The 24,536-nt window shown below is 52.3% G+C and overlaps 8 protein-coding genes across 8 annotated transcripts; 4 read left to right on the top strand and 4 right to left on the bottom strand.

Moving 5' to 3' along the window:
* Nucleotides 1-1,429: 1,429 nt before the first annotated feature.
* Nucleotides 1,430-3,280, top strand: INS49_006206 (uncharacterized protein; the record flags this gene model as incomplete). The annotated part of the gene is made up of 3 exons (XM_043166980.1): nt 1,430-2,821; nt 2,898-3,071; nt 3,143-3,280. 3 exons carry the CDS (start codon nt 1,430-1,432, stop codon nt 3,278-3,280), a joined length of 1,704 nt encoding a protein of 567 aa, XP_043028124.1.
* A 1,037-nt stretch (nt 3,281-4,317) lies between these two features.
* INS49_006205 (uncharacterized protein) lies at nt 4,318-5,863 on the top strand (the record flags this gene model as incomplete). Its single annotated transcript, XM_043166979.1, has 3 exons — nt 4,318-4,888; nt 4,948-5,192; nt 5,258-5,863. 3 exons carry the CDS (start codon nt 4,318-4,320, stop codon nt 5,861-5,863), a joined length of 1,422 nt encoding a protein of 473 aa, XP_043028123.1.
* A 1,670-nt stretch (nt 5,864-7,533) lies between these two features.
* On the top strand, nt 7,534-9,774 carry INS49_006204 (uncharacterized protein; the record flags this gene model as incomplete). The annotated part of the gene is made up of 2 exons (XM_043166978.1): nt 7,534-7,713; nt 7,780-9,774. The coding sequence occupies 2 exons, from the start codon at nt 7,534-7,536 to the stop codon at nt 9,772-9,774; spliced, it is 2,175 nt and encodes a 724-aa protein (XP_043028122.1).
* A 266-nt stretch (nt 9,775-10,040) lies between these two features.
* Nucleotides 10,041-10,487, bottom strand: INS49_006203 (uncharacterized protein; the record flags this gene model as incomplete). The annotated part of the gene is made up of 1 exon (XM_043166977.1): nt 10,041-10,487. The coding sequence occupies one exon, from the start codon at nt 10,485-10,487 to the stop codon at nt 10,041-10,043; it is 447 nt and encodes a 148-aa protein (XP_043028121.1).
* A 497-nt stretch (nt 10,488-10,984) lies between these two features.
* On the bottom strand, nt 10,985-11,276 carry INS49_006202 (uncharacterized protein; the record flags this gene model as incomplete). The annotated part of the gene is made up of 2 exons (XM_043166976.1): nt 10,985-11,019; nt 11,093-11,276. The coding sequence occupies 2 exons, from the start codon at nt 11,274-11,276 to the stop codon at nt 10,985-10,987; spliced, it is 219 nt and encodes a 72-aa protein (XP_043028120.1).
* A 1,043-nt stretch (nt 11,277-12,319) lies between these two features.
* INS49_006201 (uncharacterized protein) lies at nt 12,320-13,370 on the bottom strand (the record flags this gene model as incomplete). The annotated part of the gene is made up of 3 exons (XM_043166975.1): nt 12,320-12,985; nt 13,053-13,110; nt 13,168-13,370. The coding sequence occupies 3 exons, from the start codon at nt 13,368-13,370 to the stop codon at nt 12,320-12,322; spliced, it is 927 nt and encodes a 308-aa protein (XP_043028119.1).
* Nucleotides 13,371-14,217: 847 nt separating this feature from the next.
* On the bottom strand, nt 14,218-15,042 carry INS49_006200 (uncharacterized protein; the record flags this gene model as incomplete). The annotated part of the gene is made up of 1 exon (XM_043166974.1): nt 14,218-15,042. The coding sequence occupies one exon, from the start codon at nt 15,040-15,042 to the stop codon at nt 14,218-14,220; it is 825 nt and encodes a 274-aa protein (XP_043028118.1).
* Nucleotides 15,043-17,892: 2,850 nt separating this feature from the next.
* Nucleotides 17,893-22,123, top strand: INS49_006199 (uncharacterized protein; the record flags this gene model as incomplete). Its single annotated transcript, XM_043166973.1, has 5 exons — nt 17,893-20,344; nt 20,449-20,545; nt 20,601-20,682; nt 20,776-21,158; nt 21,250-22,123. The coding sequence occupies 5 exons, from the start codon at nt 17,893-17,895 to the stop codon at nt 22,121-22,123; spliced, it is 3,888 nt and encodes a 1,295-aa protein (XP_043028117.1).
* Between the last annotated feature and the right edge of the window lie 2,413 nt (nt 22,124-24,536).

The following is a 24,536-nucleotide window of genomic DNA, read 5'->3' as shown; positions in this document are numbered from 1 at the left end:
GCCCAAGTCCCGATCCGACGCAGTGAATGAAGTCGTATTGATTTCAGTGCAGGTAGAGCCACCGGCACCCTCGGTCTTCACGAGCAAGCCTCGACCGTTGAAACCAAGACAGGTAGCAGATAGAGGCGATTGTTGCCGTTGGTCGATCTTCCGCTGCCCAGGTGCAGTGCATTGCTTGGGCCACGTTCAGGCCTGCCGTATCAGGTTAATGACCGACTTCCAGGCTTTGCAGTGACCTGTCCAATTGGAGGGGTTTGCAACGACCCCAGCTCTCCTTCCTTTCCCGCCCCGCCTGCCCGCCCACGCTGGCTGCCATTTCCATCTTTTCTCGAATGACGACACACCTTGTTAGAGTACCTTCCAGGGGCGCCCGTTTCTCGCACCTGCCACTCCACCCACAGGCCGCCAGATGGCGATTCGCATGTGGGAATGCTCCAGTTAAGGTAGAGCCGTCTAGGTAAAGCAGACTGCGGTACGTACAGTTTTGTACTGTAGGGTGGAGGGGGCCAGCCGTTCCCACCACGGCGGAAGGTTACGCGTCGCTGCAGGTCTGTCTTGTCCCTGACCTGTCTTCTCTGTGGGTCAGTCGGCACACTCCACAGGCTCTTCTTTCCTTCCGCTGCTTCTCGAAAAGGATTTCCGCCCACCAACAGGAGTAATTTCCAATGCAAAGCAGCATTGGCGGCACTGTATTTTCTTGCTTGGAATTTCAACTCTCCTCGCGCCTCCAACGTCTACGCTGCTTTGGGCCGAGTTTGTCTCTTCTTTCTCCCTCCGGTCTCTCTCACACTTTCCTTCTCAGGATTGCATACTATTCCTGTCCCCACCCCTTCCAATCGCTCCCTATAGGAATTCACTACCGTTCTTCTTTGCCCATCAACGACCAAACAACGGGTCCACAATCGAGGAGCAGAAGCAAACACTGGCTTGGTCGACACCGTTGCGCTCCCACCTCACATCTGTCATTCCCTCTCAGCTCATCTCCTGTCGATACTCGCATCCATATTCGCAGATCGATACGACGGGAGCCCCTTGAAATCTCCAGGAACATATCTTTGACCCTTCTAATCCGTCCCGGCTTCTCCACATCGGGTGGAGGGACCCCTCCATCATCTTGTCCCGGCATCCACTGACTGGATCGGCCCCGGTGGAGGAGCTCCCTTACGTTAATCGGCGCCGCACCCTGCTCACAAAATTTGCCAGCTTGTCAGCTTGGGCGCCCTCTGGACTATTAAGTCTTCGTGCCGTTGGCATTCCACACTTGTCGCATGCCGTCTTGCTCTTGCGATGAAAGCCTGAGCCGATCTGCATCCGTCCATATTGGTCCCAACCTCTTACCGGGTGAAGTCGTCTTTCCGGCCCAGCCAAGCCTGACCCACCCACCGGACCCTCACTCAGATCTAGAATCCCAAGGCTTCAGATCTAGACGATGCGGTTCTTCAACCACTTTCCCGCCGTTTATATCGGCAGCCTCGCCGTCGGAGCCGGCCTCGCGGCGGCCGATGAGGCCCAGCCATACGTCACGGATTACGAGAATTATAACGAGGGCTATTATGGCAAACATCCTAATCAAACGTACAAGACAACAAAAACGTACGGCCCGAAATTCCAGGTCAACCAGTGGTACCCTGAGAAGTCCGGGCTGAGCAGATATCTGTTTTTGTCATCGGTCGCTGGCGAGCAAGCAGCCACTCCGTTCATTATCGACACTACAGATTTCAGCTTGGTTTATGGCGAACCACAATGGCCAGCAGCCAACAACCCGAGGATACAAATGTACAACGGCAAGCCATATTTCACGTTTTGGGAGGGCAGCGACTACCGAGGACACGGCTTGGGCTATTGCTTGTTGTACGACGAGTCCTACCAACAAGTTTACAACATCTCGGCCAAGATGATCAACACCAAGGCTGATTCACACGAATGCCAACTGACCCATGACGGAACCGCTCTCATCACGGCCTACGAGAGGATTCCTTTCGACATGAGCAATGCACCAGGCGGCGGACCTGAGGATGGCCTGCTTCTGGACAGCATATTCGAGGAGATCGACATCGCCACAGGCGAACTCAAGTTTCTATGGCGGGCCAGCCATCATTTTGATCTCAACGAGACTGCGGTCAACTGGGGCACTGGCGACTACGGCGCTCCCACAGAGGAGGTTGGCTGGGACTTTTTCCATATCAACAGCATGCAGAAGACGCGGGAGGGCAACTTCTTAGTGTCTGGGCGTCGCATCAAGTCGCTGGTCTACATCGATGGCAAGGACGGATCAGTGATATGGCAGCTCGGTGGGGCGAACAACCAGTTTGAGGACTTGAGCGGCGGTAATGCCACCAATTTTGGCTTTCAGCATACCGCGCGATTCCTGGATGAAGAAATGACCGAGATTACCCTGTTCGACAACCACGACCTCGATCCAGGCAACCCGTCGCCCGGCTGTGTTGAGGGCACCTGTTCCAGAGGTCTTCACCTGCGCATCGACACCACGAAGATGACCGTCGAAGTTGTGCATGAGTATTACCACCCGATGGATATCGCATCTTGGGCAATGGGCGGTATTCAGAAGCTCGACAATGGAAACGTCCTCGTGAGCTGGGGCACGACACCAGTCATTACTGAATACACAGAAGATGGCGAGATTGTCCTTGACGCGATGCTGGGTCCCTGGTACGACCATCCTACCAACAGCCAACCAGTGTACCGCGCGTGGACAATGGATTGGACCGCCAGCCCACTCTGGAAGCCGAGCATTGCAGGTGATGAGAATTATGCGTATGTCAGCTGGAATGGAGCTACAGAGGTGCATTCTTGGGATCTCGTGAGTTCAAGTCACACTACACTCGACATATCGACGTAAGACGTTGTGATGCAGTTAACTGACCAAGAACCGACAGATGGAGGGAAATCTCAGAGAGAACATCACGTTTACACAAAACGTGAAGAAACGTGGGTACGAGACTGTCATACCACTGAAGTTCAACGGCGCCTTCCTTGTTGCGAACGCGTTGGCCGCAGATGGCACAGTTCTGGCAACCACAGACGTGTGGGATATGGCCCTCGGAGCAACTGTAAGCATTCGTTACCCTCTTCTATCCAATTTTCGGACTTGAGTACTGACGCGTGGACTTGCTCCTCAAAGCACGAGGCTGGAGCTGTAGGCTATTGCAAGATCGGTTGCGGCCATCTCGACGATTTCGATCACATGATTGTGCTTCTCGCAGGGTTTTCTGGGGTGCTTCTCGTGATCATGTGGGTAGCCAGGAAGAGGACTCTGTGAGACTGGCGTTCGCCATGTCATGGCTCATTGTGCCTGCTACTTCGCATAGCATTTGGGCGTTGCAGCGCCTCCATCTGTTTAAGGTCTCTGCGCAAGAGACTTTACTGATATTTTTCGATTTCCAACGGCGTTCAGGAAAGAGGACCGGCAAGGATCACCCGGAGATCTGCCAGAATATTATTGCATACCCGCCAAGCATCAAGCGGAGAGGAGTTCAGGATTTCTGGGAGGCGTTTGGAGAGATGTGCACAGCACTGAGTGAGGAATTACACCATTAACTACTGCGCGTGCTATCATACTATCCTATTCACGCGTTCATATTGCAATCAGACTCTTTCAACTCGACCTATTCCGTCCAGGGCACTATGTCTGGCTGCACGCATCAGAGGTTGGAACGCAGGCACGGTCCTGTCGTGGACGGCGTACCGATCTGCTTCCTGATAACGACTAATTTCGACAGCGCTAGAACAAACATAAATGGCCACAATCTCACTGCGAAACAGAGCTTCCGAGGCTGAGTAGGGAGATCGCTGGGCAAGAGACGCCAATATAAGAGAGGGACGGGTGGCGCATTGGAAAGGATTCTGAAATCCAACGCTAGCAGCCACGCTCACGTCGTATCCCAACACTCCTCCTGTGCCCGGCTCGGCAGCTAGGCCTAGCTTCGCCTATGCCAAGCAGGCACCCAGCCAAGAAGCTAGTCTAAATAATTCGGCGGGTAAATTCTGCTTTGCATATGTATGTAAGCAGGAGCTCATTTCACGAGAACGCGGCTTTGTGTTTTCTGGTCTCCCCTCAGCGGTTTCGTGGTCTGTCTCTTGATTTTCTTTGTTCCTTGGCCATTTTTGTTGCTTGGCTGATTGCGCAGTTTACGGGGAGTGAAGGGATTTGTCCAAGTAAATCGGAAGGCTCACTCGTCCCTAACTTTTTGTCACTCTTTTGGCCTTCTCCAAAGCCCCTGATTCGACCCTCGACCTCGAATTTCACGCCTTTTCGCGCTCAAGTTCCAGGCTTTTACCACAGTAGCCAGACACACAATGGCCTCTTCTTTCGTTACGTCCTTGTCTGGGGCGCTGCTGCTGCTAGGCACTCTGCCTGGCGCGACGGCCGAGTACAAGGTCGATTCTCACGATGCCATCGTCGAGTCCTCGCGGTCGCTAGCCCGGGACGTGATGACCTTTTACCACGGTGAAGAGCCGGGAGAGATCCCCGGTATCCTTCCCGGCCCCCCGCCCTCCGGCGACTACTACTGGTACACGGGCGCAAGCTTCTTCGCCACGTACCTCGACTACTGGCACCTGACCGGCGACGACTCTTACAAGGACGTCACCACCAGGGGCTTGCTCTTCCAGGTCGGCCCGATGGATAACTATATGCCACCGAACTGGACGGCCTCGATGGGGAATGAGGACCAGTGCTTCTGGGGCACGGCGGCGCTGCTGGCTGCCGAGTATCAGTTCCCGACCCCGGAGGGTGACCCGCGCTGGATCGACCTCGCAGTGAATGTCTGGCAGACTCAGGCGCACCCAGACAGGCACGATGATACTTGCGGGGGCGGCCTCCGCTGGCAAATCCCTCCGTCGAACGCGGGGTATGAGTATAAACAGAGTAAGTAGTTGCAAAACACCGACTTCTGAGAGGCTGTCTCACTTGCTTACACGCCCTAGCAATGTCCAATGCATGCTTCTTCAACATGGGGGCGCGCCTCGCCAGGTTCACCGGCAATGACACGTTCGCCGACTATTCTGGGGAGACCTGGGACTGGTTGACGGGTGTCGGCTTCATCGACACCGAGACCTGGGCTGTGTACGACGGTGCCCACGTTGATGACAACTGCACTGATATTTCCAAATTTCAATGGTCGTACAACGCCGCAACCCTTATACAGGGTGCTGCATTCATGTACAACTACGTAAGGCTCCCCCCCCCCCGTCACAAAAGTTGTGCTTGCAAAAATGACTGACACGCGCCCTTCAGACCAACGGCTCCGACGTCTGGCGCGAGCGCGCCGACAAGCTCTCCGACGCCCTGCTGGGGACCTTCTTCCCGGACGGCATCGCCTACGAGGCGGCCTGCGAGGAGTTCGAGTCGTGCCCGAGGGACGCGCTCTTCATGAAGGGCTACGCGCACCGCTGGCTCTCGTCGGCGACGCAGGTCGCGCCCTTCCTCGCCGACAAGCTGCTCCCCGTCCTGCGGACGTCGGCCGAGGCCGCCGCGAAGCAGTGCGTCGACAGCGATGACGGCGGGGCCGCCGGCCAGCGGTGCGGGTTCTACTGGCGCAATGACACTTTCGTCGACCCCGAAGAGACCGATGGCACCTCGGGCGCTGGAGAGGGCCTGAGTGTGTTTGCTGCGGTGACCAACCTGCTCATCGCTGATGCTGCGGCGCCGGCTACTGCGGCCACTTCGGGGGATGCTGGGAATTCGAGCGGGACAAGCCAGGACGGCTCGCCGAGTGGGACGGCAGATGGGAGTTCGCCAAGTGGCACGGCTGCTTCGGGCTCTGGGGCGGGACGGTTCCGTGTTGAGGTTACGACATCGCTGTTGCTTGGCGTCATGGCGGTTTTTGTCTGGGTTCTATAATGTATAATCGCATACTATGGTATGTGATTGTGAGATGGTCTAAGACAGCAATGAAAATTCAATTCAGTCTGCCCACTGCCTACTGAAGAATAAGTTCATCTGTAGCTGACGGGTCGACTCATTCCTTGGGGGCCCCTCTTGCTCCCACCACATCCTCTTCTTAGGTTCGACTTCGTAAGTTTGATACTGCCAGACCGCGGACACCATCTGAGTGATACGATACGGCCAACTCTCAGCCCTTGTGGCGGTGAAATGCTCTCAAAGGCAGTTTCTCAGGCCCTGAAAATAGTATGTAAAATCAGATATGGGCAATATTATGAATACTCACGCCATCTGCTCCACCACGGGGTATTTCCACCCAGCAAACCCACGAATTTTGGAGATGGATTTCTGATACAACACTACAGTTTTTTGTTTCATGTCCCTATAAGTACTGAGGCCAGGAGTTCCATCTCACGTTTCCCATCTACTTGAAAGGATCGTAAAACGTTGTCTTGACACAGATGAATTGGGCACATGTGCAATTACTTAGTGCCTGCACTATCGTCTTGAAGCATTACACTGAAACAATTGCCAAAGCAATTTGCTAATCAACTTCAACGAGAAAGTATCATGAGAAACTGCCAGTCCGTGGCCGCTTGGTTGAATGGCATTGTACATGTGTAGACTAGGTGCGTTCCTGACACGGCGTATGACTACTACGTACAGGTTACGCAGCACTGCGAGACTGCCGCACATTATTGGTGGCTCCACAGATCCGATGTGGCCCACCGTGGCAGTCTTTGTGTCCACCGTGCAGAACGGCTTGTACGGAGTACCTCGTGGTCAACATTCTGTCAGTACGTCAGTGCCCGTTGAACCAGTGAGGAGACATTGATTTCTGATCGCTTACCGAATGCCGAAGCCAAGCTCAAACTCAAGCTCAAGCCCACGTGCAACGAGTGGCAGCGGCTCTTTCCGTTGGCTAAAAGGTGGCAGCTCGCAGGATGACAGGGGCAGAGGAGACGAGAGCGGAACCATAGCTCCGGCGAGATTACATCAGACTTGCATGCGCACCACATCACCTCTGACACCTCCGGCGCCTCTGACGCTGCTCGCGGCACACGACAGCATCGGCCAATATCACAAATCCAGCCCACAGCATCGAACAATCGGGCGCACAACCTGCTCAGCATGGCGTTCTGGACATTCTGGACGTTTCCAGGCGTTGTTCCCGACCAGGACGGCCGCCCACTTCCAGGCTTTACCGCCCAAAGAGGCAATTCTACGTGATCGGCCTCCACTCCATCACAGTAGCCGGTCTGGCCCACGCCCACCTTCCCCCTCCAAAGGGCGTAATTGTGATCCCATCGAACATCACATCGTCGTGGCCCCTTCTCCTCGGACTTCCAGCTCGTCCAGTCTCACTGACGTCAACAATTAATTACTCCTTGTTGATCCAATGCCTACCTCTGAATTTCCAATGGCTGTTCCACTCCTCCCCCCCTCCATCCCACCTCCCTCAGGTCGCATATATCAAGCTGCGCCGTACACCACCTGATTTCCTAAAGTGCCTGCTCTGACCTATTGACTCCTTTTTGTTTCTCTACCAGTCAGCACCTTTGATTCTTTGCACTGGTTCTATGGCTTCGCTCATCCCAGAATCTGTAAAGTCCGCCAAAAACGCCATCATGGGTTCCGGAGGAGACAAGATCACCGACCTGTCAAAGGACACCAAAGAGCCTACCGATAAGACACACATCACCAGCGACTATGGCGTCAAGCTGCCTGACCCCGAACACTGGTTGAGCGTCTCCAGTGAGGACCGCCAGGGACCCAGTCTAATCGAGGACCCCTTTTCCCGTGAAAAGGTGAGACTACGTTCTTTCAGTCATCATGGGATGTCGCATGATTCTGAATGCTGATTGCACACTTAGATCACTCGTTTCGACCATGAGCGGATCCCCGAGAGGGTTGTCCACGCCCGTGGCACTGGCGCATTTGGAACGTTCCGCCTGCATGAGAGCCTCAGTGACCTGTCTTTCGCCCCCGTACTGAACGACACATCTCGGGAGACCCCTGTCTTCTTGCGTTTTTCAACCGTGCTTGGAAGCCGTGGCAGCGCCGACACGGTGCGAGACGTCCGTGGTTTCGCCGTCAAGTTCTACACCGACGAGGGCAACTGGGACATTGTGGGCAACAACATTCCAGTCTTCTTCATTCAGGACGCAATTAAGTTCCCCGATGTCATTCACGCCGGTAAACCGGAACCGCACAATGAGGTTCCTCAGGCCCAAAGCGCCCACAACAATTTCTGGGACTTCGTCTTCCACCACACCGAAGCCTCGCATATGTTTATGTGGACCATGTCAGACCGTGCAATCCCTCGGTCGTATCGCATGATGCAAGGTTTCGGCGTCAACACGTATACCCTCATTAATGCCCAAGGCAAGCGGTCTTTCGTCAAATTCCACTTCACACCGGAGCTTGGCGTTCACTCGTTGATTTGGGACGAGGCTCTGAAGCTCGCTGGCCAAGACCCTGATTTCCACCGCAAGGACCTTATAGAGGCAATCGACAACGGAGCTTATCCCAAGTGGAAATTCGGCGTTCAGGTCCTCGGCGAGGAGGACCAGGACAAATTCGATTTCGACATCCTCGACGCCACCAAAGTTTGGCCCGAAGACCTTGTTCCCGTTCGTTACGTGGGTGAACTTGAGCTGAACCGCAACGTCGACGAATTCTTCCCGCAGACGGAACAGGTTGCCTTCTGTACAAGCCATCTTGTTCCAGGCATCGGTCACTCCGACGACCCTCTTCTGCAGGGCCGTAACTTTTCTTACCACGACACACAGATCAGCCGATTGGGCGTTAACTGGCAGGAGCTACCCATCAACCGACCAGTTTGTCCCGTCATGAACTTCAACTCAGATGGTCAGATGCGCCACACCATTCGCAAGGGCACTGTCAACTACTGGCCTAACCGGTTCTCGAAGAATCCCCGGGCCAAGCCAAATGAGGGGTCCTATATCGAGTACCAGCAGAAGATCGAGGGCATCAAGCAACGTATCAAGAGCAAGAAGTTCAGTGAGCATTTCAAACAGGCGATGCTTTTCTACAACAGTTTGAACACGCAGGAAAAGACGCACTTGATGAGCGCATTTGGCTTCGAGCTGGATCACTGTGATGACCCTATCGTCTACGAGAATCTCGCCACGCGTCTTGCCGACATCGACATCGACCTGGCCAAGGACGTCGCCGAGCTGGTGGGCGCAAAGGTGCCTGAGCAAAAGGCCAACCCAAACCATGGCAAGAAGTCGAAGGGTCTATCTCAGTTCGACTTCCCGCCAGCGAAGACCACCGTCAGCAGCCGTCGAGTGGCAATAATTATCGCCGACGGATACGATTCTACGGCCTTCACTGCCGTCAAGACCGCTGTTGCTTCGTCGCAGGGCATTCCTATCATAATCGGCACCAAGCGGAGCGAGATCTTTGCTGCGGGTCAGAAGAGGGAACAGGGCAAGGGTATCCGGCCAGACCACCACCTGGAGGGCTACCGGTCGACTATGGTTGACGCGGTGTTCGTTCCTGGCGGCAGGGAATCCATCGACACGTTGAAGAAGAACGGCCGTGCTCTGCATTGGGTGCGCGAGGCGTTCGGCCACCTCAAGACGGTCGGTGGCACTGGCGAGGCGACCGAGCTGCTGCAGGCGGCATTCCAGCTGCCCGGCGTGCAGCTGGCCAGCGGCGTCGAGGCCGTGGAGAGCTACGGCGTGGTGACGCTGGGCAAGGTCGAGCCTGACAGCTTCGGCGAGTCTTTCAACATCGCGAAGGAGGGTGCCGGCTTTGTGGGCAAGTTCTTATACTCCATTTCACAGCACAGAAACTGGGATCGGGAGTTGGATGGTCTGAACACTCAGGTGGCGTATTAAAGCAAAACAGGGTTATCACTCAGTTGTAATTAGCACGGACGAGTTTAAGGTTAATGATTCACGAACTATTGAAAGTTTATTGCATTGCTGTTGGACTGAGGTGATGCCTGTAGATTTCTTGCGTGATACCACGGTGTTCTGCATCTCTCTCCGCGACCTTTTGAACTCCAGCTCGTCAGGCCGCGCCCATTTCCTCGCTCAGTTCCTTGTTTGTAGGCTTTGGCTCCCCTTTTCACATTAAACTTCGTGTGGGGAATCACCAGCTCTCAGTCTACTGTTGAAGCAGTCACCTCCACTGCTAGACGGGTCGTTTCTTTCTCACTGTGGCTTGACACGTCTACACTCTGGACTATGGGTGAGCCCTCGTGGAAGACATTAATCGTGTTGAGAGCCAGCTCTGCCACTTTCTCGTAATGGTTGTTGAGGTCTGTGGTGAACCGGCTGTTGAAGGCTATGAATGCGTGGCAAATGTCGCAGTCCTTATGGCGGTACTCGATCATTTGCCAACATGGCGGATCAAATGTGTCTCTGTGCGATGGGTCGTGTGATGAGCAGGAATGGGTAATGGTGCATCCTACGCTGGGTCTGGTTGCATTTCTTGATGGAGGGTCAGTGGTGGGCTCAGTAGTGTCGGTTTTGGTGGCCTCGCCGCCAGCATCGGCTGACGGAGGAGTGTCCGGGGTTTGTACGTTTCGTTCGCGGTAGGCATTCATACTGCGAGAATATTGTGGTGGCCTAGATGACAAGAAAAGGCCAGATTTTGCTGCTGGCTCGAAGACGAAGTGGATTTAATATGTGAGCAGTCAGTGGTCATGAGCATGACCGACTTGAGCTGCACTCTTCTTTAGTCACCCTCTTGGCCGGTGACACTCGAAAGCTAGGCTCAGACTCTAGACTCACAGCGACTTATGAAACAAATCCCCTTCACACTTCTTGTATTTACCTTCAAGAACTTCAAGCTCCTAGCATTCTACCTAGAAGTATCCTTGTTCTCGCACCTTACTAGCAAAACGGCACAATATTCTATCTGACAACCATGGTACAGAGAATATTCATTCAAGCCAACACGGTCCCAGACGCCGACGCAAACCCACAATTTGAACGCTAGACCTCTCTATGTACACGCCCTGGAAATCCCAAGCCAGCCGTCAGGCCTCCCAACATGCTCCTTGAACGCCAGCTATTGTTTCCTTTCGTTGGTAGGATTCTTCTAACGAAGTCCATCTTGAGATACCACGTCGTAATCTGAAGGGTCAGACGTAGTAGCGAGTTGTTGTGACTGTGTATCGAGTCGTGTGTCTTGGGCTGCGGTTCGAACGGTGTCGACGGTTGACCACCACGACCTCATGCCCTGAGTTGTTCACATTTCGGGCCGTGTTGTAGTTGCTGCCATAGTAGGAGTGGGTGCAGTAGTAGCCCGATGGGATGTAGTAGCCGCAATCGTAACAGTAGTAATAACTGTTGTTGTTGTACGAGCTGACGGTGGTTGCAGTGGGCGCCATGGCTTGTTGTGCTGATGTTGTATCTGCGTAGATTGTTTCGTGGTGGTACGTGTATGCCAGATTGTTTTTGGACTGATCTGATGAGAGGTTATGGATTCTGGGACAGGGAGAACGAAAACGATCATTCGGCCTTCGGAGGATCTCGTCGCCTTTTTATCATTTCTGTCTGCCACCCTCACCACCTAGTATAGCGGCCGACGCTTAAGAATACTTGGGAGTCATTCGGAGGATCTGGAAGCCGGATGCCTCCGAATTTGTGTAACTTAACAACCTTAATCACCGGACTGGAATGAGGGTCATGATACCGGAGGGGCTGAGCTGGCGCGGTCAAAAAAAGGTCGGCCTAGCTGCTCAAGCTCGTGGCTTGGCGGGTGGTGTTGGGTGGTGGTGGGAAGGGGCGCCTGCACAGCCGCACCGGGTGCATTCCTTTCGCGTTTTGCTGCTAGCTATCTACAGGCCATTGAGTCACCTTGGAGGCTCTGCTGCGGAGTGCAGTAGCTTGACGGCATGTGACTTGGGGGCTGTTTTTACACTTTCGGTGAGAGAGGGTGCACGCACCATTGACCATGTAAGCAATCTGCCTGTCGGGGTTACACGGCCAAGGCCCAACGCGTGTGCCTTCATGGTCCTTGTGCTGTATTAATAATGGGCAATTTGCCCTAAAAAAATATGGGATGGTGATAGCGGCCCGACACTCATCGTGACCAATTTGAGGGATCCGGGCTTTCAAACAAAGAAATGTTCGCCATCCCAGTCATCATTTGTTGAAGAATTACGTGTCAGTCTTAAGTGGTCGCCTATGCTAAGATTCTGCGCCCTTCATTTGCCCCCGGGTGCTGTCAGCTTCATCAGCAAATATTGCTACCCGTTCATCCCACCTCGACCTATGGGAACCTAACAACCGTTCAAGGTCACTTAAATCCACTTGTCATTGTGACTGCGGGCATATGGGTGTATTTTGTTAAATTTTTGCATTCCTGTACACGCAGCTAATCCTTGGCTTTCATTTATTCTTCATTCCTCACTCATGTATGACACAAATTCTAAGCCTTGTCATCGGCCGGAGACCCACGTGGAGTGAACATGAGGAAGCATTTGTCATAGCGTGACCGGAAACCATTGGCCTCGAAAGGGGTCATTGACTCCGGGGTAGTCTCAGGGGCAATAGAGACCTTGAACTCGCGTAGCACAGCCGCGATGATGAGACGCATCTGATAGGTCGCCATATAACCACCCGGGCACCGTCGGGCCCCCACGCCAAAGGGTGCTGTAAGACGGCGGCGCTCAGCTACTTGATCCTCATCCAACCACCGAGTGGGATCAAATATATCGTAGTTGGGGAACAAATCTGGCCGCTGTCGGCTCATTGATAGTGATTGTGTGGTCACGACGGTGCCTGCAGGGATATAGTAGCCAAGGATATCGATACCTCCGTTGGGCACAACTCGGCTGCCGGTCAGTGCGACGGGAGGCCGGAACCGCAGGCCCTCACTGACGCATGCACCAAGAAGCTTGAGGTTCTCCAGGTTGTCGTTGTCCGCGGCGTTGCTCAGCTCGTTGTAAACGCTCTCCTGGAGGCTGCTGTTCTTGGCCAGCTCGTAGAAGATGAAGGCCAAAGCAGATGAGGTGGTCTCCGTGGCAGCGAGGACCTGGCCGGCCATTTCGGCGTTGATCTCGTTGTGCGTCCATTGGATGCCTTTTTCTTGCTTCTCCATCAAGAGTTGGTAAACCGTCAGCGTCGCGGTCAACTGGGTCGGCTTTCTCTGCTTCATTGACAATGCTCTCGCCTAGCTTGAAAAGCAGCTCGCTGGACTTGACGCGGAACTTGGCATGACTAAACGGACTGAGCTTCAGCCACTCGAATATCCAGTCAGGAAGACACAGACGCTACACCACAAGAAAGTTGTATTCGCCGACAATGTGGGGGAAATCGCCTGGCTCAAGCTGTGCCTGTGACCCAGCCATGACGACTTGCGAGTTGAGCAAAGTGGCAACACGGAGGTGGTGGACAATGTCTTCTGACATTTCTCCCTTGGACGCGCCCAGGTTTCGGATCATGCTATTGATGTTGTCTTCAAACACGGGGTGGAGCATCATTTCCTAGAATACGTTCTGATCAATTAATGGCGTTTTGTTGACTTTATAAAAAAGACCTTATGTTAATACATAGAACATTATTTATTTTTTTAACTTAATTTAAACATAGCCTAAATAAAAAAAATTTCATACAACTATTAATAACTAAAATTTGAAATAAAGATTTTAAATAATAATATTAAATTAAAAACATATGTCTTTATAATAATGAAATAAACCGGGGAACCCTTAAAGCTTATTTTACCAAACTTTATATGAAAGTATCACAATGGAAGAATTTAATTCTTTTTTTAATAATTTTATCATAATCCTCTTTTGTTTGCCCAGGTTGTAAAGGATATAAATATTTTTTTTTTAAATATATTTAAATCAACATCCTTTTATTCCTTGGTACGCCTTATATAAGCTTGAGTTTTTATAGTTTTATCTTTAGGGTATATAAAAAACGGGTTGGGTCTTTACTAATAAAATTTTATATTAAGATAAATTTTAATTTATATAAGAACATTATAATATAAGTTTTTTAATATTTATTTAGGAATAGATAAACTTTCTATCTACTTGTTAGGCGATCCTCATCAACAGATATTCTTTAGTTAAAAAAAATCACCGTAAACATTTAATTGTTTTTAAAATTTTCTTTTACAAGTTTTGTTAGAACTGCTAGTATTATATTATCTCTTGTTTATATTATTAATCTGAGTTAAAGATTTAGTTTTTTTTTAAGTTAAAATAGCTTCTTAAATTATTTATGTATTTCAGCAATCAACTACATATCACCACATTTGGTCCAATATTTGTCTCTATCTCAAAAATGAAATCGCCCTCCGTTGGTGCGCCTCTTCTACCGCGCAAGACCATTCGCAGATATAATTTGCCTCAACTCGTCTTGGATCAGATCCTCCGCTCGATTGGTGTCGATAAGTACGAAGTTCATCTTCCTGTCCTCGAGGACCTGTAGAATGTGGGCCATATTGCTGTGGGAATCCTCGATGCGCTTCCTTGACACGTTTTGGTTCAGATCTTCGGGCCTTGCCTGCCCTCCAGCCAATTTTCCGCGCTTGGCAACCCGCTGGAGTGAGACGTCTTGTGGACATTCGAAAATCAGGGTGAGTGAGGGAGTTGGAATCAGGTTCAGGAATTCTTCAAGGTGTTTGACACATTTTGGAAAGCCGTCTACAAGCCAGCGGCGGCCGGGATTTGTGCGAATTTCCTTCCACATCAGCCAGGCGCCCAGGTCGTCCGGCACAGCGGGATTGTTCGACCCCGGCTTTGTATCAAGCCTGGAAACAATGGGATGTTTCTCCTGTTTAAGACGCCTACAAAAGTCTCCGTACGATAGATGGTGGAACCCAAATTGCTGAGCAAGGAAGGTACACTGAGTACTAGTACCTTTGCCGGCACCTGGAGCACCTAGGACGAAAACAACGGAGCCTGTTGGCTTCAAGTTTTGCCCACACTCATTGAATGTTCCCTGGCAATTCTGTCTGTCATCTGCTAGGTTGGCAGGCGCAAGCCCGGCCAATCTATCTTCACTTGGTGATACCTGTGGCCGAAGGCTGTCGTCCTGTAGGTTGCGCACACTGCATAGGTGGGACAGCATGGCTGCGTACGACCACTGCCGCAAGCTCGTGATGAAATTGCGAGCAAGTTCCATCATCCTTTCCATGTTTGGGGATTTTTTGGTTGCAGTAATTTGCAAACAGTGTTCGTGTCGGCGACTCTCTTGATGTGTTGATCTGCAGCGTTTGGTGCTTGATGACAGATGATTTTGGCTTCACAAAGCAACAAGAGCCATGGATTTATATACAATTCTCGAAGACAATTCTGCCTAGAAGTCAAGGCATGAAGACATGGGAAAGATCTCGTTCATGTACTGAAACATTTCTTGAATGCCTTTTACCTTTGTCGTTGCCCCTGGAAAGACGTTGCATTGTTTCGAAGCTAACACAATCTAATTGTTGTCGCCTGGCCTCGGTCCATTCTGCGAAACCTCCAGCGAACAATGATCATAGGATTTGCGAGCTCCATCATTTTGATTCAACATGCAGATATGCTGCAGCGCTTGCCATTTGAATACGCTAGTTTTCACTGTTCTTTCTGCCCCGCTGCTGCTGACAACTTCTCTAATGGGAGGCCAGTCCGCATTGTGGGCTGTAGATCGCACGCACCCATAGCGCAGCCTCCCGTTATCTCTCTCTCTCTGATGGCCGTGGTTCAAAATTTCCCCAGCTGGGAGCGTTTGACTTAAAGAGGTTCTTGTGGATAACCTGTTTGAATGTAAGCGCAATTGAGGTTCAAGTGGGACAGCTCAGAGAGGAAACTATGGAATGTCATACAGACCTTAGACAGCGTATAGTTTGCTCTTTAAAGTTTCCTAGGTATCTGGCCCGAAAACCCTCAGTGGAAAGACCGCTCCATATCGAGACACCCTGCTTGACTGCGTTAAACAAGTATATGTTCTTATCTAGTCATCGGAACTCCTGGTGACCACGTGACTGAAGACAATGCGGCGAAGTGAGTTATTACGTGGCCGTTCCCGGGCCTCATTTTAGTCGAGTCTACAACACTCGACTGGGCAAATCTACAAGCAGGCCGTCCAGTGCTGATTAATATCAGCAATGAATGGTAGAGGAAATCAACAGGAGTAGACTGCTCATGCATTAATAATGGCTAAGCACGCTACATTACTTCATCAACAAACGCCCCCCCCCCCCCCCCCCCAAAAAAAAAAAAAGATTAGGGCGGTGAACATGGGCTTGATTGTATGCTAGGAATAGTGGAGTTTAGTATGAGGATGAGCTGGCAAAAGTAATCATAGCAAGAAAGTTTCTTGGGGGTGGAGTGAAAGGACAGCAGCCAGGAACTGTCGCATCTATTGTGTTTGTTCTGCTGCTAGGCACGGACCATAGGTAAATACTGGGAACATATTTACCAGCCAAATGAATGAATGCTTTTACTCAGAGCTGACCAGATGGCTTCTTTTAACAAAACTTAGTTAGGACCCTCTATTCCTCATAAAATGGGTTGAGAACAAGATCAAGATTGCAGTACATAGTTAGATTGTCCGAGTTCAATCAATATGTTAAGAACTCAAGTAAGTACCTAGACATGTGCATACATTAGGACGGGAGATTCTATGCACATTTACTTTGTTGGACGGGCGAGGTTGTCGGACCCGATTGCTCGGCCGGCTTGCCTTGATGCGCCAAGGATGATTTGGGCTTCCGGAAAAACAAACAGCCTGGATAATGACTCCAGTGCGTGCTCACATCAACTCTACGGCTTGAAAAAAATTATCGATCTTTCGTCGTTGGGTGACACATGTTCAGAGTCATGCCTTTGTTTTCGGTGGTGATTTTCGTGTGTGACCAAGCTTGAAATGCCAGAAAATGCTTGAGCTCGGCCAGCCGCCCGTGTCTGCAAGTGGAGTCGCACAAGGACGGCCTAGTCTCAGTCTCACCGTCTATGTAGTGTTACATCAGGCTCGTTTCCTTGCTCGGACAAATCGTGTTCACGCACGGATGTAGGATGACTACATTTTTTTCTCATTCAACAAAGATCTGTCTCAGGGTTATTAATGATGACACCTGGTATTCTGTCAGAGCTTTCATCTATCACTAACGCAAGGTGAAGTACATCTAAGGATGGGCGACATCAGACTGATTCGACTTTCGCTTCTCTGCTCATGGGTATCTCGATGCGAGTTCCGCAGCTTACGGAGTAATCCGCATCCGGCTCGAAGGATTGAGCTTCGGGTTGGCATCTGAGACACGGCCGTTCGATGCAATATCCGGCTTCACTGCTCGATTAACTTCCCAGTATTTGTCTGGTTCAGTGTAGAGAAGCTGGAGATTTGCAAGAAAACCCAGACCCCCGCAGAGGAACCACAACAACGCGGAGACAAAACCGGGCCAAGACACGGAGGGGCAGTGCTCCATCGCCGAGCTGATCGGTCGGCTTAAGAGGCTAGTCTCCGTCTTCGCCTTCTAAATCAGCGGCCTTGTCGATTAGATAAACGGCGCTGGCTCGCTCTTCGGTATCTCCTCTTTTCCTCCTGAACCTTGATGACTCGTTTGCTGTGCTGCTACATTGTCTGATGCAACGAAGACGATTGTGGCCGAGGGTCAGGAAGGTGATGGACTGTGCCCGGTTTTGATGGCGGCTGGGGCAATATGCAGCAGGCATGTCTTGGCCGGCCTTGGCACCTTTTCCCAGCATGGAACAAAAGACTGCGCCCAGAGCCTCACCACGTCACTTGTACCGCTCTTTGTCTGGGCAGTGTGGCCAGATAGACCAGATGGATCCGTAGGGCGCTGCGCTGGCTGGCCCCAGCGGGTTCCCATGCAGAAGGACACACGATCAATGGTGAAGATCGCTACTTGGCAGCATCTCGGGCTGGCCGACCCTCTCTTGGGATTCTAGACTCTGTTGACCTACTTAGCTGTTGCTTGATCCACTCCCCAGCCGGCTGAGGGTCTCCGTCCTTGCTTGTGCCACGCGAGATGTCAGCACCAAGATGACTGACCACAAGACCTTGACATCACGCTCGCAGTCCAAGGATATCCAGCTTGAGCCACCCACAAGCCGGAAAGACGGCCCCAAGTTCGAGATTGACTTCGCCGCCAACAGCGATGACAATGTCCCCGACAACCCCTTCGCCTTCGCGCCAGGCCACCTGCACAAGCTCGCCGTCGCGCGGAGCGTCGCCGCGCTTCAGGCATTCGGCGGGCTGACGGGGCTCGCCCACGGGCTGCGCAGCGATTCCACGGCCGGGCTGAGCTTGGACGAGGACGTGCTGGAGGGTCTCATCTCGGCCCAGAGCGCCTGCAAGGAGAGCAGCAGCAGCATCCTCACGCCTGACCCCAAGCTACAGGTACATCACCACGACACACGCCGTCGGAGCCACAGTGAGGGCATCCACGGCCTCGCGGAGCAGCTGCGCCTCGAACATGCAGAAAGCAAGGGGTACTCGGACCGGCGCCGCGTCTTTGGGGAGAACCGGCTCCCGCCGCCGCGTCAGAGGTCCTTCCTGCAGCTCTGCTGGCTCGCCATGAACGACAAGCTTATTTTCCTGCTCATGGCGTCTGCCGTTGTGTCCCTGGCCCTTGGTATCTACCAGGCCGTGCAGATACAGCAAAAGGGCGGCGAGCAGGGCTCAAGCCTCGAGTGGGTCGAAAGCGTGACTATCGTTGCGGCTATTATTGTGATCATCCTCGTACAGGCGCTGAACGACTACCACAAGAACTACAAGTTCCAGAAGCTCAACCAGAAGAAGGAAGAGCGGATGGTCACGGTGATGAGATCTGGAAAGCACGTGACCATCAGCGTCTTTGACCTTCTCGTGGGCGACTTACTCCGTGTTGAGGCCGGCGATGTGACGCCCGTGGATGGCGTACTCGTGGACGGGTTCGGCGTGCAAGTTGATGAGAGCCCCATGACGGGTGAGTCAGATCTGGTCGACAAGACACCAGCGGCATTCATCCACGAGGCGAGCCGGAAAAGCAGCAGCAAGGATGTGGACCCCTTCATCTTCAGTGGCACACGCGTTGTCCACGGTGTCGGCGACTTCCTTGTCTTGGCCGTGGGACCCAACTCTACACATGGACGCATGCAACTCTCGCTCCGAGCTGAAGTCGAAGAGACGCCACTGCAGCACAAGCTTGGCCGACTTGCTAAGTACCTCATTTTCATCGGATTCGGTATCGGCATAATTTTCTTCCTGGTCTTGTTCATTCGCTGGCTCGTACAGATGGGCAGAGGTCAATTGGACCACCTCACCCCACAAGAAAAAGGCGAGCAGTTCCTGGATATTTTCATGCTGGCTGTCAACCTCGTGGTTATTGGTGTACCAGAGGGGCTGTCGCTTGCTGTCGCTGTGGCCCTTGCCTTTGCGACAACAAGGATGCTGAAGGATAACAACTTGGTGAGGCTTCTTCGGTCTTGCGAAATCATGGGAAACGCGACGACAGTCTGCTCCGACAAGACTGGAACACTGACGACGAACAACATGACTGTTGCCACCGGTGTTGTGGGAGAGTCTCGGTTCAGTGACGATGCTGCCGCGCCCCTGACAGAAGCCGACGAGTCTAAGGTCCAGAGCTCTGCCAAGCTGGCGGAGGGGCTATCGAAAAATGTGAAGACGCTCCTCAAGGATAGCGTTGTACTTAACTCGACAGCCTTTGAGGGCGACGGCGCTGGGACAGGAGACTTCGTCGGATCGAGCACGGAGACAGCCCTTCTCAAGTACGGTCGCGAGCACCTCGGCATGGAACCGGTAACAGAAGAACGGACCAATGCAAATGTGGTCGAGCTGTTCCCCTTCAACTCTACGCTGAAGTGGATGGCGTGCATGGTCAAGCTGGACGATGGCAGGTATCGAATGCTTGCGAAGGGTGCCGCCGAGGTTGTCCTAGGCAACTGTTCGACGACCCTCAAGGACCCGTACGAAGGTCTCACGACTACAGAAATGACCGCTGCGACGCGTGAACAGCTGTCGCAGTTGACAAGAACGTATGCCGCCGATCAGCTCCGGGTGATAGCACTCGCGTACCGAGACTTCGGTACGCCGCCGATGAGTGACAAGGGAGGCAGGACGGGCAAGACAGAGGCAGTGAACTTCGCCAATCTCTTCAGCCAGAATATGACATTCCTGGGTCTGTTTGCCATCCGTGACCCACTCAGGCCGGAAGTGGTTGAATCGGTGCGACAGTGTAAGGACGCCGGTGTCTTTGTACGTATGGTCACGGGCGATAACTTCCTCACCGCAAAGTCCATAGCCGTTGAGAGCGGTATTTACACAGCCGGGGGGATTGCGATGGACGGGCCGACGTTCAGGCAGCTCAGCGACGAACAGCTCGACCTCGTGATTCCGCGACTGCAAGTCCTGGCGAGATCGAGTCCCGAGGACAAGCAGGTCCTGGTACAGCACTTGAAACGCATGGGTGAGACGTGTGCGGTCACAGGAGATGGTCAGTATAACTCTTCTCCTACTACACTTCCCCGATCTTTGTGCTTTAGAATGTTGCAGAATGTACCACTTTAGGACCTGTAGCAGGTGATTAACAGATAGTAGGGACCAACGATGCCCCTGCACTGAAGGCAGCCGACGTCGGATTCGCTATGGGAGTCTCCGGGACAGAGATTGCGAAAGAAGCCAGCTCGATTATACTGTAAGACACTAGCCACAGTATTGTTGCATTTGCATTAGACTGACTTCCCGAATAGCCTGGATGACAACTTCCGGAGCATTGTCCGAGCGCTTGCTTGGGGCAGGATGGTGAACGATGCGTCAAAGAAATTCCTCCAGGTGCGTTGACTGCGCGAACTGAACCTGAAGTCTAACCTTTGGGGTCTCTTCACGTCTATGAGTGGCTGGCTGACTTCAGAACGAAAACATCAGTTCCAGCTGACCATCAACATTACTGCGGCTGTTCTAACCATAGTTTCCACCCTCGTCGACGGACCAGAGTCTGGAATTTTTGCCGTAATTCAACTGCTCTGGCTGAACCTCATCATGGACATTTTCGCCTCATTAGCCTTGTCAACCGGAAACCCGAGCCGAGACGCGTTGAAAAGGCGTCCCGAGCCTCGGAATGCGTCAATAATCTCAATACAGATGTGGAAGATGATTCTCGGGCAGACCATCTACCAGCTCACGGTCATTTTCGTGCTGCATTACGCCGGCGACAGGTTCTGGCCCACTTCTACCGATCATGAGAGAAATCAACTTCAAACATTTGTCTGGAATACGTATATGCTGATATGCCTATTCAACCAGTCAAAGTAAGTTCTCGCACCTGCCAGAGAAGTAGCATATGCGGCGTTTGTGTCTGCATAGTAGATGAGAAGACTCTACTAACAAGTCGATAACCAGCTGCCGCCGCATAGATAATCACTTGCATATCTACGAGGGCGTTTTCCGCAACCCTTGGTTTCTCGGGGTACAAGCGATCACCCTCGCTGGTCAAGTGACTATAGTACTCAAAGGTGGGGAGGCATTCCAAGTTGCGCCCATCACTCCCTCTCAGTGGGGGTTTTCGTTCTTATTCGGCTTTCTGGTGCTCCCTATTGGAGCGTTAATCAGGAAAATCCCTGACCAGATCGTGGTGGCTATAGCCCACAGGCTCTCACCCCTTGTGACCCCGATCCGGATCATGAGGGGGAGAAAGCAGGAAAAGAAGAGGTTGAAAGCAAAGGATGCGGAGCGAAGCGAGGAGGAAAGAGAACCCGGCGAGGAATATTACGACGAAAAGGACGAGGAACGCCGAGCACGGCGTATGCAGTGGCGTTGGGTCAAGGCCACGCTTGCGGGAGACCAGGAGTTTTTCGAGGACTTCTTGCATCTACATCACGAGGGCGAGCAGCGCACGAAAACCTTCACTAAAAAGAGCAGGACAAGCAGAACGCAGACGCTTAGCGCCAGGGCTGGCCTGGTATCGGCTGGGCTGGCGGCTGCTGGAGTAGACGTGAAGCACCACCGACTTACTCCGAGGACAGGCGTGTTTGATGGCCCTCCGCGTCCGGAGACCTCTGAAAAGCCTGCTGAAATCATCTCTGTCGATATTCATCAGGTCATCGATGCCGTGCGGCGGAATCCTGAAGACTGCCCGGCTGGCTTGCAGATTGAGGTGCACACCGGTACTTCCCAGGAAGATCCTGTGATACCGGCAAGAGAGGTGCTGGATAGCAGCACGCCCCCCAGCCAGAACCCGAAGTATATGAGGTTCGTAGAAGGCTGGTTGAGATAGCTCTCAGGGTGAATATGATACATGAAACGTTCCAAACTTCTAGGGTGATTGACATTCGACCCAAATATGATTGCTTGAATCTTTCAACATACAAGTAGGGCAGAGGAGATATATCGACGGCATCAGCTCACATTTACCAGAAACGGCTATACCTAGGAGACCGCCTGTCACGCGGTCCACAGTGCGGACTGGACTCTCGTGCATGAGCGAGCAAACTCTAGAACGACACTGGCAAAGTAAGCACTTGTCCCTTACTGACTCGAAAATGGTTAATTATTGACGTCATTTGAACAGAATTGCTTCTCCAATGACCTCCAACACTGCAGCTCTCATGGGTATCAGATGTCTAGGCCCGAATTAACCAGTGCTTGCACTTTCCTGTGAGAGTAAATACTGATAATACAACCTCCCATTGGATACTCTCCCACCTATAAGGATAACCTCCTATGGGATAAACTCCTATGGGATAACCTCCTTTGGATTACCTTCGTCGGAATACCTCTGATACATTTTGGGATACCCTTCCTTTGAGTCTGTGCTACATGCTGTCCTATAGGATCATGCTCTATGTGATATTTTCCTAGAGAATTATCCAGAGTCACAGTGCAGAGCCAGTCCTTTGTAATAGATCAGATGATGAATTACAGGGCCTTATGGGTTATCATTCTCTGCGGGACGTACATTGTCCCTACAGGGTCGTATACACGATTCCAAAACAGGTGTCTTCTCCAAGGGGTACACACAAAGGTTGTATAGGCAATTCTGAGTAATGTTACAATCTTCAATTTCATACAGGCCGGCTGAAGTGAGAATCAGAGGAGCAGGGCCGTATGATCTCTGCATCGTAATTGGGGGCGGTATTATTCGTCATTGGGCTCCAGAGAGGCCAAGAGCCCGGGCTTTCCCCGGCTTCGTAGCGTTTCCACCGCCCTGTGGATGTTTTCGGTCCAACCTTACCGGAAGTGTGCAGGCTTCACCCCACAAATCCCCAGGTGGATTGGAATGCTTGTCCGGACCTTGAAGGTTTTCCCTCGGCCGTGTCTTCAGGCTCGCCTTTCAGGCATTCGACGGCAAATTGCAGCGGACCCCGCCGAGCGCTGTGTCTCCTGCAGTGCACCACCTGCACCTGACTGCCAGTGATGACCAGGGCCGATTGTGGCAACTACTTCGCCGAGAGAATACCATGGGGCAAGGATAGTGAAGTACATATGTATGCAACCATTCATTCTCCCTGGATGACAGATGGTGTGATTCTCCTGCTTTGGAGCGACAAGAACTGGGTGAAGACGGGCTTCTCAAGGTGATTGCTCCTGGCACGCAAAAGCAAAACTCTGCTCGGTACTCCGTAAAAGTCCTCGTCACACCGTCGATAAGCGCCCAATACTAGGCCTGTAATCTCAGCACGCGACCGCCGGAGATTGGCATTCCATAGCAAATGCGTAGCAATGCCCTCCGGCATTCCCGGCAGCCTGAGTTTCGTAGGACGTCAGGAATGGTGAGGTTGTTCTTCAGCCCTGATTCCAATCCCGACTCAGATCATACGATTCCACCCGTGGGAAAAGCGCGGGAAAAGGCAAATCTTGCGACAGGGGTCCGCGCCCCCAGACCGTTTCCCCTTTGGAGTCAGTTGGGGGTAAGCCAGGGCTAGGGCTGTCCAGGGCTGTCACGTTCCGAGGTCCGTGGGAATTTCGGACCCTGAGTGCCTGAGCAGACCAGTGGGTTGGCTCGGTTAGAACCTTGCAGGCGGCTCGAAAGGAGCGTGGTCCCCAGCATTTGTGGATGCCCAAGTGAGCCGACGTCATGGCCTTTTGAGGTGCGGCACTTGCCAGAGAAGCTCTGAGCTAGATCAGAAACTTCGGTACCGGCCAAGATGGCACATGGCACGAGGATGTGACACTTGACACATCTCATTGCTCCGACGTCCGTTCCACCGCTGACTTCCGCCGCCTTAAATGCTACTTGCTCGATCTGGCCCAACAATGATCTTTCCTCAAGCCCGCTGCCCGGTGAGACATCGGTTTGGCCAAAAAGATCTGCAGACTCTGTCGACCCATCCAGACGCTAGAGTCCGTCGCCTGTCGCAAAAATTAGAGAATCGATTGTGACAGATCAGGTCCCCAGATCTATATCGCCTTTCTGGAAGCTAATAGCATGACCAGCTCCACAAGAAATCATACGATTCCTCCGGTGAGAGTTTTCCTAGTAGCTCCCTCAGCGTATCCAGAGGCACTAGCACGTCAACACGGAGAGCGAGAGAATCGCTGTACTTAAAAGTCAGAACGCCGTTGCAGGACTGCGTGAAGAGCTGCTTCTGCTCCGCGTATTGTAGTGAGCCGAAATACTGCTTCTGAAACACCTGTCTCCCCAAACCAGCATATACATACAAAATTATACTTGGTCCCGCTTACTTCAT

The sequence above is a fragment of the Diaporthe citri genome (assembly GCF_014595645.1).
Source record: "Diaporthe citri strain NFHF-8-4 chromosome Unknown scaffold_2, whole genome shotgun sequence".
NCBI classification, from domain to species: Eukaryota; Fungi; Ascomycota; class Sordariomycetes; order Diaporthales; family Diaporthaceae; genus Diaporthe; species Diaporthe citri.
This window is presented reverse-complemented; position numbering and strand designations above follow the sequence as displayed.